Source organism: Rhizophagus irregularis, chromosome 1 (genome assembly GCF_026210795.1).
Source record: "Rhizophagus irregularis chromosome 1, complete sequence".
Taxonomy (NCBI): Eukaryota; Fungi; Glomeromycota; class Glomeromycetes; order Glomerales; family Glomeraceae; genus Rhizophagus; species Rhizophagus irregularis.
Genome location: NC_089429.1, coordinates 410,651 through 423,998, shown reverse-complemented (window position 1 = coordinate 423,998; position 13,348 = coordinate 410,651). Strand labels below are relative to the sequence as shown.

The window sequence follows — 13,348 nt, the reverse complement described above, 5'->3', positions numbered from 1 at the left end:
TAAAATTTAAAACAAATATTGCGAATTCCTTTTATATTTTTAGACTATAAGACTTTTAGTTACTAAAGTCTAAGTTTTATAACTATATGAGTATTTTTTTCCTTCGAATTCTCAAAAATACTAACCCTTACTAAAACGGATTTCGCAAATTCACAAAAAACTCTATAAAATGTAAGTATTTTAGTTATTCACGTCTAAGTTTTCAAGTATACTAATTCTTACTAAAACAATTTTAAACCAAGATGGTAAAAAGTTTAAGCGAAGATTTAAGGTGGCGTATTATTTATTGTCAGGCTGAAGGCTTTACACAAAATGAAATTGCTAAAAGAATGTATGTTAGCGAGACTACTGTCAATAAAGTCTGTAGGATTTTTAAAAAATGGGAATGTGTAAAGGACCCATTTATTTGTAGAGTGGAAAGAAGAAAAATTTTTACAACACAAGATATGTCGGTAAGAAATTTAGATGGTTACTCTTTTGTGATTTATTATTTTATAATAATTATTTAACAAAGTTTACAAATTTATAGGCGTTAAAAAGTTTGGTTAAAGATAAAATAGATTGGTATCTTGATGAGTTGGTACATGAAAAGGAACAGAGAACAGGAAAATTAGTTTCTGTGCCAACATTATGGCGTTCTCTTCAATTTTGCGGTATAACTAGAAAGAAAATACAAAAAGCAGCTAAAGAAAGAAGTGAGATATTACGTGGTGTTTATTTGTATAATATTGGAATGAATTATACTGCTGAACAATTAATTTTTATTGATGAATCTTCAAAGGATGAGAGAACACTCACCAGGTTATATGGTTACTCTCCTGTTAATACTAGAGCAGAAAAAAGTGTTGTTTTTATTAGAGGAAAGCGTTATATGATTTTATCTGCATTGTCTTTAGAAGGTTTTATTGCTGTTGATATTATGGAAGGAAGTTGTGATAAGGAAAGATTCCAAACTTTTATTTTAACACAATTGGTAAATATTTTATTATATTATTTTTTATAATTGAATTTTTTTATTAATATTATTATTTATTTTAAATTAAGTTACCTCAAATGAATCCATATCCAGCTAAACATAGTGTATTGGTTATGGATAATGCACGTATACATCATAATGATGATTTAGTTGCAGCAGTAGAAGAAATTGGTGGTAGAGTACTTTATTTGCCTCCCTATTCACCAGATTTTAATCCTATTGAAACGGCCTTCTCAGCATTAAAGTCTTGGTTAAAAAGGTACAGAGATTTTGTAGATTATTTTGATCCAATATATTTAATTTTAGTTGCATTAGCTCAAATTACATCAGAAATAGCAAAAAATTATTTTGAAAAATCGGTTTATATATAAAATAAAATATAGTTTTTATTTTTTGTAAATAATGTTTATAATTATTAGAATTACAAATTAAAATATTAAGAATATATTATTTATAATATTGCTAACTTTATTTATTAGAAATTAATCAAATTATATTATAAGTTTATAACAAAATATATACAAAAAATCATTCATATTTTTTTGCTTCATCACGTAAAATTTGCCTACGTCCAATAATTGTTACATCCATTAAAATATATTCAGAATCTGATAATCTTGCAAGTTGATTAACAAGAATTTCTTGTTCTTCAAAAATAGATAGATAACAAGTAAATTTATCATCACCAAATTCTTGATCTAAATTTTTTAGAAAATCTTCCATATTCGGCACTATTTTTTTTATTGAACTATGATCTGATATTTGTGAATTAACTGATGTGCTATGATCTGATATTTGTGAAATTAAAGTTCTTCTTTGAATATTATAATCACAATCAGGATAATTATATGAAAATGGCGACAGAAAATACATTTGTTGAGAATATTGAGGATATGCTGTCATTGATTGAGGATAATTATCAATATTAGAAGAATCTTTTCTAGTTACCTTTACTGAATGCATCATACTAAATATAGCATGATTAAGAGGAGTACCCAAATCTGCATTTTTGTTTACCTATAATAAACGAATTTAATGTTATTAAAAATGTATTTATAATGATAATTCCAATACTAAATACACACAATTTCTTTGGCCCATAAACTAATTGCAAAATTTGTTAAAGATAAATAACGATCTTCTTTAATAAAACAACGTTTGTGATTCTGAATCTCACAAATATACTTATCATTTAATTTTATCACATATGATCCAACTAGTGATCCCGGGCGAAACCGAAATATTTAGTCATGTGACGAAACCGAAATTGTTTCGTCAATGCATTTCAAATTACGAAATTCCGAAATATTTCGTCACATGACTAAACCGAAATTATGACTAAACTGAAAAATATATTTTTAGTTTTTTTTTTATTTTACAAATATATCGACACGTTTTCAAACACAATTTAGTAAAATTTATTAAATATTATACATACAATATGCTAAAATATTAACAAATAAACACAGCTTTATAACAATATTATTATATTATACACCATAAAATAATCCCTCTCACGATAGTGACGATACCATAATCTTTCATCCCATATGAATAAAATTGTACCAATCCTTTTATAGATTTCTATATACCAACACGATGCATTCTATATCTAACTTACCAAACTTACCATCCCTCATAAATCAACTAATCCATCAAATCTAACTATAATCTTTACAAGTCACAATTTCGGCCCTCGGCGTACTTTAATGTCCTCGTAACTAAATCTATAATTACTCTAACTACAAAACCTTCCCGAGTCACAATTTCTGCCTTCAGCATACTTTGAACGTCCTAAAGTTAAACTGTTGTTTAAGAACCGACTACTACTATATCTGCGAAATTGTCAGATTACTCCAACTTCCAAGTTAGATTAGACGAAGACGAATTTTGAGTTGAAAAAAATTGATCATCTGATCAATATTATATTGGATTATCATGTAGCACAGTTTTGATTACGGACTGTGAAACTTTAATTATCGTTATGATCAAATCAACGATAATCAATAACTGTTAAAATAGAAAAAAACCCACGAGGCACGACCGCACGAGATACCAAATGACTTTATATATTGCCAAAAGTCACGTCAATGTATTACTTTCGCTGTTTTGCTATATTCATAAACGTTCAATATTCTATAAAAAATGGACACTCCAACTGAACAACAAAAGAAGAAAGGTGGTCGTCCTCAAAGTGAAGTATGGAGACATTATGAGAAGAAACCGCTCAAGTCTGCTGGTCATTTTTCGGCCAAATGTAATTATTGTAGGACATATTGGCCTCGTGGTCATCCAAATGAGCTAGAAGATCACCTAGCAAACAACTGTAGAGAAGTTCCAGAACTTGTTCATTCGTTCTACTTAGGTGTAGTTTCTGCGCGGGATTTTGGAAGGGAAGATACCTTTTCTTCGCCAGAAAATAGTAAAAAAAGAAAAACTCAGGTGGACCAGCGGGAGTTGACTGATTGGTTTGAGTCAACTAACATAAATTCTCAAAAAAAGGCTTCTATTACTCGTGCTCTTGTGCGCGCATTTATATGTTGTGGTATTCCGTTCTCAATTATTGAGAATCCATTTTTTATTGAATTTCTTCACGAAATGAGACCAGGATATGAGCCTCCAACAAGCGAATTGCTAAGTGGTAGGCTTTTAAATCAAGAAACAGCAAGAATTAATGACAAGATTAAGGAGATCATTAAAAATTCTGAGAATTTAACACTTGGTAAGTTTTGTTATCAAATGAATTTACAAAAATTTTTAAAATTTTAAATTCTAACTGTTTAACTCTTTAACTCTTTAAGCACTTGATGGCTGGACAAATCCGAATGGTGTTTCTGTTTATAACTATGTAATCCTAACTCCTGATCGAGAACAATACCTTTATGCTCTTCGTGACTACTCAGGCGATCATCATACAGGAGATTTTCTTGCAGGCCAAATTACGGATATTATCAAAAAAATTGGCCCTGAAAAAGTTTCTGCATTAGTTACTGATAATGCCGCGAATTGCGTTAAAGCAAGGGAAATTGTTACGAACCAATTTCCAAACATTATTGATCTTCGGTGCATTGCTCATTTCGTCAATTTAGTAACCAAACAGATTATGGGTATGTTTCAAATTCTATAAAATAATTATGAATTATTGTTAAAAATTCATCTTTTTAACCTTTTTTTTTAATTTTAGAACATGATTTGGCTAAAATAACGATCAGTGGCTGTAATCAGATTACATCATTCTTTAAACGTTCTCATATAGTAGGAAAATTGTTGACCGATGTTACTACTTACATTACAAATCGTAGGAGGAGGGCTTAAAACATACTGTGAAACAAGATGGACTTCCATGTATGAAGCTGTAAGTTCCGTATCTCGTTTACGAATGGCACTAGAACATGTGAGTTTATTTCAATATCTATAAATTCTTATTTTGTTATTGTAATATTACTGATTATTAATAATATTTTGTAAAATATTTATAGGTTTTGAAGAATAATCCTAATGAAATCACAAATAAAAGTGTTAGACGAAATATTCGAAGCTCGGAATTTTTCTCAAACGTTGATAAATTAACCAAAGTTCTAAAGCCGATTAAAACTGCAATTACCTTACTTGAAAGCGCTAATGCAAACCTTTTGCGATTGCTTTTCTTCAATTGATTTTAATAGCAAATACTATTAAAAAATTACCTTCTCGAGGAATGGTAGAATTTCATCAACATTGTATCGAATCATTTAACAAATATTGGGACAAGTTTGATCCAAAAATCTATATTTTGGCATATTTTTTACATCCTGCCTATCGCGGTTAGTAAAATCCTAATTTTTTAATGAAATTATTTATTAAAAGAAAATAAATTGATTTTTTTATAAATATTTAATAGCACGTGGGTTAAAAGCAGTATATTGGAAAACTATCGCTACTACCGCGGCTCAGATTTGGCAAAATAATGGTGGTGACAGGAGGTCATGTAATCGTCTTTTGGCACAAATGCGTAATTATGAATTGCGAAAGAGTCCATATAATCAAGAGTTTGATAGCCATCTTGAAACACCAATGAGTTGGTGGCTTACAATCAAAGACAAGTATGATTATCTTCCTGCATTGGCTATAATGGTGTTTTCTATCACTCCACATAGTGCAGGATGCGAAAGAATTTTTTCCACTCTTGGCTGGTTATATGGTACACGACGGCAACGATTAGGACTTTTAAAGGTTGAGGCTATGGCAAAAATTCGGTCGTTTTATGTATCTAATATTAAAAATGAGCTTGCTTATGTTAGTCAACAATATACGAGAGGATGAAGTGCATGAAATGATTAATGATTCAACATTTTTACAATTTGAAGAGGAGGAAGATGAAATTGATAATAGAAGAAATATTCCTATTTCAGAAATTCCTAATCATGAAGTACGGGTTTTGATTATTGAAGAAATGTTTAATTTAAAAAATGCAGTAAAATGTTTGAATAATGATGGTGAAAATTCGGATGACAGTGATATTAATGATGATGTTAATGAAACTGATGGTGAAGATGAACTAGACGATAGTGATGAAAATGTAGAAATGGAAAGTAATTATGATGTTGAAGAATTAATTCAACAATATTCAATTGATAATGAATTAGAAGGAGACACTTTATAATCAATTTTATATTAGAAATCGTATTTTTTTCACATGCTTATAACTTTTTTGATAATAATATGTTGAAAATTGTGTTACATTTTCTTTGAAATTTATTAAAATTATACATATACTAAACGTAAAATAAAATAATTATATTATAATTGGCTAGTTTACTAAACCTTAAATACTATGTTGTACTATAAATATATTTCGTCATTTCGGATATACATTTAAGTTTCGGAATAAGTTTAGGTTTCGGAATTAATTTATCCTTCAAAAAAAAAAGACGAAATATTTCGGATTGAAAAAAATAGTTTCGCCCGGTATCACTAGATCCAACTAATGCTTCATTTTCATTTAAAGTAGCTTCTTTAGGTATACATTTTTTGATATGTTTTTTTAATTGTTTTTTAGATTTGGTATTTTGATAAGCTTCATTTTCTGATTCATCATTAGATTCCTGTTCTGAAACTTCATTCTATAATATTATTAAAAATTTAATTGAATAATTAATATATACAAATAATTATTTTCAAAAATAAATACCTCATGTGAACGTTTTTTTGATAATTCTCTAAGTATAACAATAATTACTACTTTCTTATTTCCCGCTACTATACTTTGATAATCCTTTAGAAATTCATCAAATGCTTCTTCATTACCTAAAAGTGTTCCAGCTCCACTTTCTGAATGTGATTTATATGCTAAAGTATATTCATTTCTATAAACTAGTCCAACTTGTTCACAAATATATGATTCAAGTTTATCTCTAAAATTAATAAAATTTGGATTATCTAAAGTAAAACTAATTATTACAAAAGGCAACACTTGTTTATTTTGTTTGATAGACATGCGCAATTTAAATTCCATTTGTAATGGTGTAGAAGGTAGAGAAGTACCATCCGTTGGTGAAGAAGGAATAACTATAATATTTTTTTTTCTTTGTCAGCTGCTTTAACATTTCTGTTAATTTGACTATTACATGCTGAACAAAGTGTACAGTTATACAGCAGTTCTATATCCAGCTTATATCCATATTTTTGATTGCTATTTGATAAAGTGTTTTTTATTTTTTCATGTACAATGGCTGGCTTGTAAGTTAAGTTTCGAAAATTTGCTACTTCTTTAGTACGATTTTTTTTGGTTGGTTTGATGGATTTATCACAATTACAGTTATTTAATGTTAAGTCTAAACCACAATACATACACAATTGGCATGTAAAACAAACTCCAATTTGGTAGTTTCTTGGTGAAATAGAAGACATTTTTACGTGACGCTATAAAATTTTTTACGCGATATATTTTTAATCTTTAAATTTGATTAGGGATGTTAACGGTTCGGTCCATCCGGTTTTCGGTCCAAAAACTGGTGGTTTGAGTACAAAACCGAACCGTTATAGGTTTAGAACCAGAGTTTGAACCGAAGTTTGGACTGAAGTTTAGACCGAAGTTTAGACCGGATATTTATAGTATTTTATACAAAATTGTGTAATGCAGATCATGAATTTAAATATATCGTATATCGTCAAAAAATTTTTTATTATAAGAAAAAAATTACCAACAAAATTTCACATAATGTAAAAAAAAGGAAAAAAAAAAGACATATTGCAAGTATTGATTCAATTTTCCATTCTTTCTTTTTCTGATATCCAATTTTTCATGCATATAATTGCCCTTGCCGTTTCAGGATCTAACCTATTTCTAGTTTTTGAAATAGTTAATCCCGAAATTGAAAATGCCCTTTCTGATGGAACCGACGTTGCTTGGATTGTTAAATAATCCTTAGCTATTTGAGATAGTACTGGGTAATCCTTTTCATAAGTTTTCCACCAAATTAAAGAACCTGTATTACTATCTACTGGAGAATTTAAGTATCGATCTAATTCATCATGCGATACTTCTTGACGAATATTATTTGGATTAAGTAAATTAAGAAAATAATCACGAGATGATCGTGCTGGTGCTGATGGTATGGTTTGATTATTTAAGGGTAAATATGACAAATATAATTCTTGTAATTTACTAATAATTTCAGTTATATCATTATGACTAAATAATGTGGTTTTGTAGCGTGGATCTAATATTGAAGAAGTAATGGAAGATTGATTCAAATATTTGTCCCAATAGGCTTTCAATTTATTACAAATTGCTGATGCTATTGCCTTTTGTGTATGGTGATTTCCTCTTTGATAATGATCCAATTTTTTAAACATTCCATTAAAAACCAATCTTATATCACCTTGTGTAGGATTTTTTGATGATGATAATAAATTGGTTGCTTCATACATAGGTTCTAATACCTTTGCTAATTCCTGTAAAAAAAAAAATAATAATTAATAAATATATAATTATAAAATAAAATAAATAATAATTTATAAAATAAAAAATACCTTAATATGTCGCCATTCAGATATTGTTGGAAATAAATCTCCAAGTTCTTCAACATTTGTTGTTGCAAGTAATTCTGAAACACCCTGCATTAAGATTTGTCTATTAATCATAAAATATGTGGAATTCCAGCGAATGTCTATATCTAAAATTGGTTTAAGAAATTTAACTTTTTTAAGGGTACAAATTTCTGATAATTTATCCAAAAATAATGGTGAATTCTTGATTTTAACAACAAATTGACGAAGTTTTTTGATTTCATTTCCAACATGACTCATTCCTGCTTTTACTGCTAAATTTATAATATGTGCAGCACATCTGTAATGAGTAAAAGCCATATTATTAAACTCCTGATCTAATTCAGTTGCTAGTTGATTACCACGTGCTATCATGTTGCTTCCATTGTCCGTAGTTAATGCAAGAATATTATTACTGATACTAAACTCTTCAAGAATTTGTAAAAGCTTGCTAGTAATTAACCCAGCTGTATGAGAACCATTTACAGGAATTAAATCAAGTAAGAGATTTTTTAATTCCCAATTGTTGTTAATATAATGCATTGTTACTCCAAGATAACAATCTTTTGAGATTTCTGAAGTCCAAATATCAGTAGTAAGAGAGATTTTTGAGTTAATTTGTGAGACTTCATTAATTAACACATTTTTTCTCATTTTATAATTTTCTATGAATTTTTCCTTTAAGGTTTGTTCAGCAAGGTAAAATATAGTGGGGATTCAATTTATTAATTAATAATTTGAATTCAGGGATTTTCAACAATGGTAAAAGGTTGCAAATCAGTTGCAACAAAATCAACCAAAGAATCTGTGATAGGTTTAGATTTTGATGGAGAGTAAGGTTTAAAACGTAAAGTAGTTTGGCGGGTTTCAGGTTTTTTATAATGTGATGGATGTTTTTTAGTTAAATGACGTCGAAGTGTAGATGTTGGATTACCAGGTGAATAAAGTTTTGCACACAAAATACACTTATAGTTTGTAATTAACCAACTTTCCTCATCTTGAATTTTTTGAAAAAACTCCCAAACATCTGCTGACAATTTCTTATTTATAATTCTTTCATCATCAGATGCTAAGGAATCATCTGATAAATTATTATCGTCATTTTCAAAAACTCCCGACATAGTTGTAATAATGCAAGGTGATATAAAAAAATGTAAGAATGTAAAATCCGTTATTCTTTTATTGTAAAAAGTTACGCGTGCAGATACACGTAACCGTTAATTGAACCGATCTAAAACCGGTTCACTAAACCGGTTTCTATCGGTTCGGTGCCTGGTTTGGTTTGACGTTTCGAACTGAACTGAAACCGGTCCTATGATCAAACTGCGGTTCGAACCATCCAATCATAAACTGTTAACATCCCTAAATTTGATGCATAAGATCACAATGTTACACAAAATTCAAATTCAAATTTTTTTTTTTGATTATTTTGAAAATCGCATAATTTTGAAAATGGCGATAAAAAATATATATTTAAAATGAGAGCAACGAGTGGGTGGGAAGGGAAAAATAAGTGTTTTTCTGTTTTTTTATAATTTTACACTATAATTTTTGTAATAATCAATAAAAGTTATTTCATTTTTACTTAGAAAATTTTTTAAAAATATTTTTTTTGACAAATTTTACAGTAAATTTTAAAAATAAAAATTCCGCGTATTGGTAGCGTTACAAAAAACATGAATAAATCCATAAATATCTATTCAATCATGATAAAAATTTATATGTAAGTAGATTCGAACCTGCTGAACAACTTTACTTAAGAAGGTTTTGGATGTTTTCTTTGACTAAAGTGCCTAAATTACGCTCTAAAGTCACAGAACAGATATACGAAATATTAATAAGAAACATTTATAAGTTGTAATATTACAAAAAAATAATAATAGCTTTATCCATACATTATTTCAAAAATTTTTGTTTTTTTAGTTTTTTTTATATACATATTTTATAAAAAAATTATATATAAATATATATATGTCATAAAATAAATTGCTTAGCAGTGTAAAAAATTTATGGGTTAGATAAAAGTTTGCTTAGCAGACATGAAAAATATTTGCTTATTGACCTTAGTAAATTTTGAATTTTTTATCTGACCTATATATATATTGTTCGGGGTCCTAAAATATTGATATGATGTTTATTATCTTTAAAATAATGTACATCGTAATGTATGGGTAATGAATATTTTGAATTGGCAATGAACATCAAATATTGTGACATCGGTAGTACATTGCAGGGTCCGATGTTCAGCATTTCTTTATGATGTACATCAAGTGGCCGATGTACATTTGATGAACATTTTTTCCGTGACTTCCTGATGTAATTATGTCAGTATAAATGAATTACGTTGCGTCAATACACAATTCGGCATTGTGCCGTAATATTACGGCATTTGAAAATGAGAAGTATACTTATAAATATGTAAATTAGGATATATAGTTAGAATAATCTCATATTGTGTTTTTATGTAACCGATCTGCGCTAAGCCTAGATATCAATATTGCAAATCAGTGACATATTGAGTATCACTAGTACCTCATTATAAGACCGGTGGCGATATTTATTTATTTTTATTAAGAACGTTCACACAGTAAGTTTTTTTCGCTCCAATCCTTCTATTTCTTGCATTTTATTCTTTTAATGTTTCTTTTTTTTATGATATTTCAGTCTTCCAGTTGATTTTAAAACATGTAAATTTATTATTTTCATTTATTTTAACTCTTTGTTCTGTTCCTTATTAACTTTATTTTATTTTACCTTGATTTTATTCTTTAGTTTGTCTTTTGATTTTATTCTTTGGGTTTGTTATCTTGATTTTGTTCCTTGGGTTTATCCTTTACTTTAGACTTACTTAGCTTCTTTTAAGAAAAAGATGAAACATTCAAGACATACCAAATACAATGCAAAGAAACGATTACAAAAGACATCTATGGTACTTTTCATTTTACTTCTAAAAATATAAACAATTCCACTATAATCTAATATCAGAATTTTATAATTAAACAGCAAGTTCAAGATACGAATTCTTCTTCTCAAACAATAGCTTTTGATCTTATAGAGGTATATGATATTATCATTTATAAACTGGATGATTTACTGATCTAGTTTAATATATAAATGAATCAGGATGATGATCCATTTATATACTACTAGATCTAATACTTATACAGTATAAATAAGTAATTTAATGAGGCAAATTTTTTTTTTTTAATTTATAATTAAGCAACAAACTCAAGATGATGTTAGTTTCTCATCTGTTAGTTCCTTCTCGCCTGTTGAAGTAAAAACAAATATAGTATTTAATCCTTTGCAGGTATATATTATCTTTGATATGTCATAAAATATAAAATATAAATAAAATAATCTATATTGTATAATTTAAGCATCGAACTCAAGGAGGTTCCAGAGATTTAAGTACCTCAGATATAGTTCGATATATGAAAAATGAATGGTTAAGTGTTCCGCTTTGCGCTCTTTGCCGAATATCTTCTAATGTAATAACAATTTCAATTATGAAAAATATTTCAGTAATGGATTTATTAATTGAATGCTTAATAAGGGAATCAAGACAATCTAAAAATAATAATGAAATTCCTGAAATTCCCTTAAAATTTTATAATCTTGCTAAAAGTATTACTGAATCAACTAATAATCAATTAATGAACAATAATAAAGATATGTGGATTGAATTTGGTTGATAGTTGGAATTAAAAGAGCCAATTAGTAAAAGAGATGTACGTCAACATCTTAAATCACAATGGAAGAGACTTTCACATGCTGCTGAAATTCGAAATTCTAAAGTTTTGGAAATATCTGAAGAAATTTTAGAAATTGAGAAAAAAAAATCAACTATAAATAAAAAAAAAATGATTGTATCAGCACAAGATAATAATATTAAGAACTTTTGTTATGTAACAAATTCTGAATGTATTGTTGATGGTTGTGGTAAAACTTTGGTTCATCTGGATGGACTTGATGATTTTAATGCTGTCATTGAAGCAACCAAAGCCATAAATAGTTATTATTTTCATATGTTGAACAATCCAACCTATCGAAGTAGAAGTTTTTGGAAAAATCTTGCTGAACGATTTGGAGCTTTCATTAGTTATGGTGATCTTCCATATACTACTTTTGATACTGCCAGCTCTCATAATATTGATCATCAGAATTGTGTTAACGATCTACTTTTTGCATTACAACCAATATCAAATAGTGTAAACAGATTTGTTAACAAATATTATGAACATTATTATACAAAACTAAGCAAGTTAACAATGGGACCATTTGTACCGAGAACTTTTGGAATTTTTCCCACAATAGCTATTAATTTTAACGTAATCAGTAATTACCATTGGGATAGTAATGATGATCCAAATGGACTTTGTTTTTTGGTAGCTTTGGAAGATTTTGAGGTATGTTTTCCTCAACTTCAAATCCTGGTAAAATTAAAATCAGGACAAATTGTTGCATTTTCTTCTTATTTGCTATTACATGGCAACCTTCCGATTATTAGAGGGATAAGATTCAGTATAGTTTATTTTGTGCATGCGAATTTTTTATCTAAAAAATTTGAGGATTTTCATAAAAATAATGATAATGATACAATCATTAAAATACAAGATCTTTATAATTCTCAAGGTCATAATCCAAACCGAATTTTACTTAAAAAAGCACAATTTCAATTTAAATTGAGGAGGAATCATCAGAAAATTCAACAGATAAAAGAAGATACAAAGATGGTAAATATATATTTTTATTGTTTATTTTTTTTTTAAAAATAAATAAATATCTAATTTGTAAATTATTTTAGATTTGATAAGAGGATGAAGAGGTTTAAGACATGAAGATTTTTTGGAATAGAAATCATAAATAAAATTAGAAATACGAATTTTCTTTGAAGATTGTTTTGCTGTTTATGTTTGATAGGATAAATTTCTGAATTATTTTTCAAGTAATTCATGGTAGATACTTTGACTCCTGAATTTGAAATTTGATAAAGTAATTTACTTAGTCACAAAATAAAAGAACAGTCTAAAAAGAATTTTTGATTAAGTCTAAAGTAATAGGAGTAATTATTTTATGTTATTGGGGATGATTATTTCCTCCCATGCGACTTAATCATTATATTTTATTATTTTATAAACTTTTTTAATTTAATTTTTATTTATTTATTTTTTTTTTATTCTAAATTTTTATTATTAAAATTATGATTCATTTAATTTAGCTGTACTTATTAAAGAATATTAAAGAATTATAGAAGGGTTGATTGGCGAATAATTAAATTTATTCATATTTTAGATAAAAAATTGAAATTTCACTTCATTGCTTTTTTTATTATTACTTTTG

The 13,348-nt window shown here is 27.7% G+C and overlaps 4 protein-coding genes across 4 annotated transcripts; 2 read left to right on the top strand and 2 right to left on the bottom strand.

The window, feature by feature from the left end:
• Window positions 1-242: 242 nt before the first annotated feature.
• OCT59_000065 (uncharacterized protein) lies at window positions 243-1,003 on the top strand (the record flags this gene model as incomplete). The annotated part of the gene is made up of 2 exons (XM_066138576.1): window positions 243-452; window positions 530-1,003. 2 exons carry the CDS (start codon window positions 243-245, stop codon window positions 1,001-1,003), a joined length of 684 nt encoding a protein of 227 aa, XP_065988057.1.
• A 501-nt stretch (window positions 1,004-1,504) lies between these two features.
• OCT59_000064 (uncharacterized protein) lies at window positions 1,505-1,942 on the bottom strand (the record flags this gene model as incomplete). The annotated part of the gene is made up of 1 exon (XM_066138575.1): window positions 1,505-1,942. The coding sequence occupies one exon, from the start codon at window positions 1,940-1,942 to the stop codon at window positions 1,505-1,507; it is 438 nt and encodes a 145-aa protein (XP_065988056.1).
• Window positions 1,943-5,866: 3,924 nt separating this feature from the next.
• On the bottom strand, window positions 5,867-6,865 carry OCT59_000063 (uncharacterized protein; the record flags this gene model as incomplete). The annotated part of the gene is made up of 4 exons (XM_066138574.1): window positions 5,867-5,871; window positions 5,931-6,078; window positions 6,147-6,523; window positions 6,583-6,865. The coding sequence occupies 4 exons, from the start codon at window positions 6,863-6,865 to the stop codon at window positions 5,867-5,869; spliced, it is 813 nt and encodes a 270-aa protein (XP_065988055.1).
• Window positions 6,866-10,874: 4,009 nt separating this feature from the next.
• On the top strand, window positions 10,875-12,818 carry OCT59_000062 (uncharacterized protein; the record flags this gene model as incomplete). The annotated part of the gene is made up of 6 exons (XM_066138573.1): window positions 10,875-10,934; window positions 11,009-11,062; window positions 11,226-11,315; window positions 11,386-11,632; window positions 11,717-12,741; window positions 12,813-12,818. The coding sequence occupies 6 exons, from the start codon at window positions 10,875-10,877 to the stop codon at window positions 12,816-12,818; spliced, it is 1,482 nt and encodes a 493-aa protein (XP_065988054.1).
• Between the last annotated feature and the right edge of the window lie 530 nt (window positions 12,819-13,348).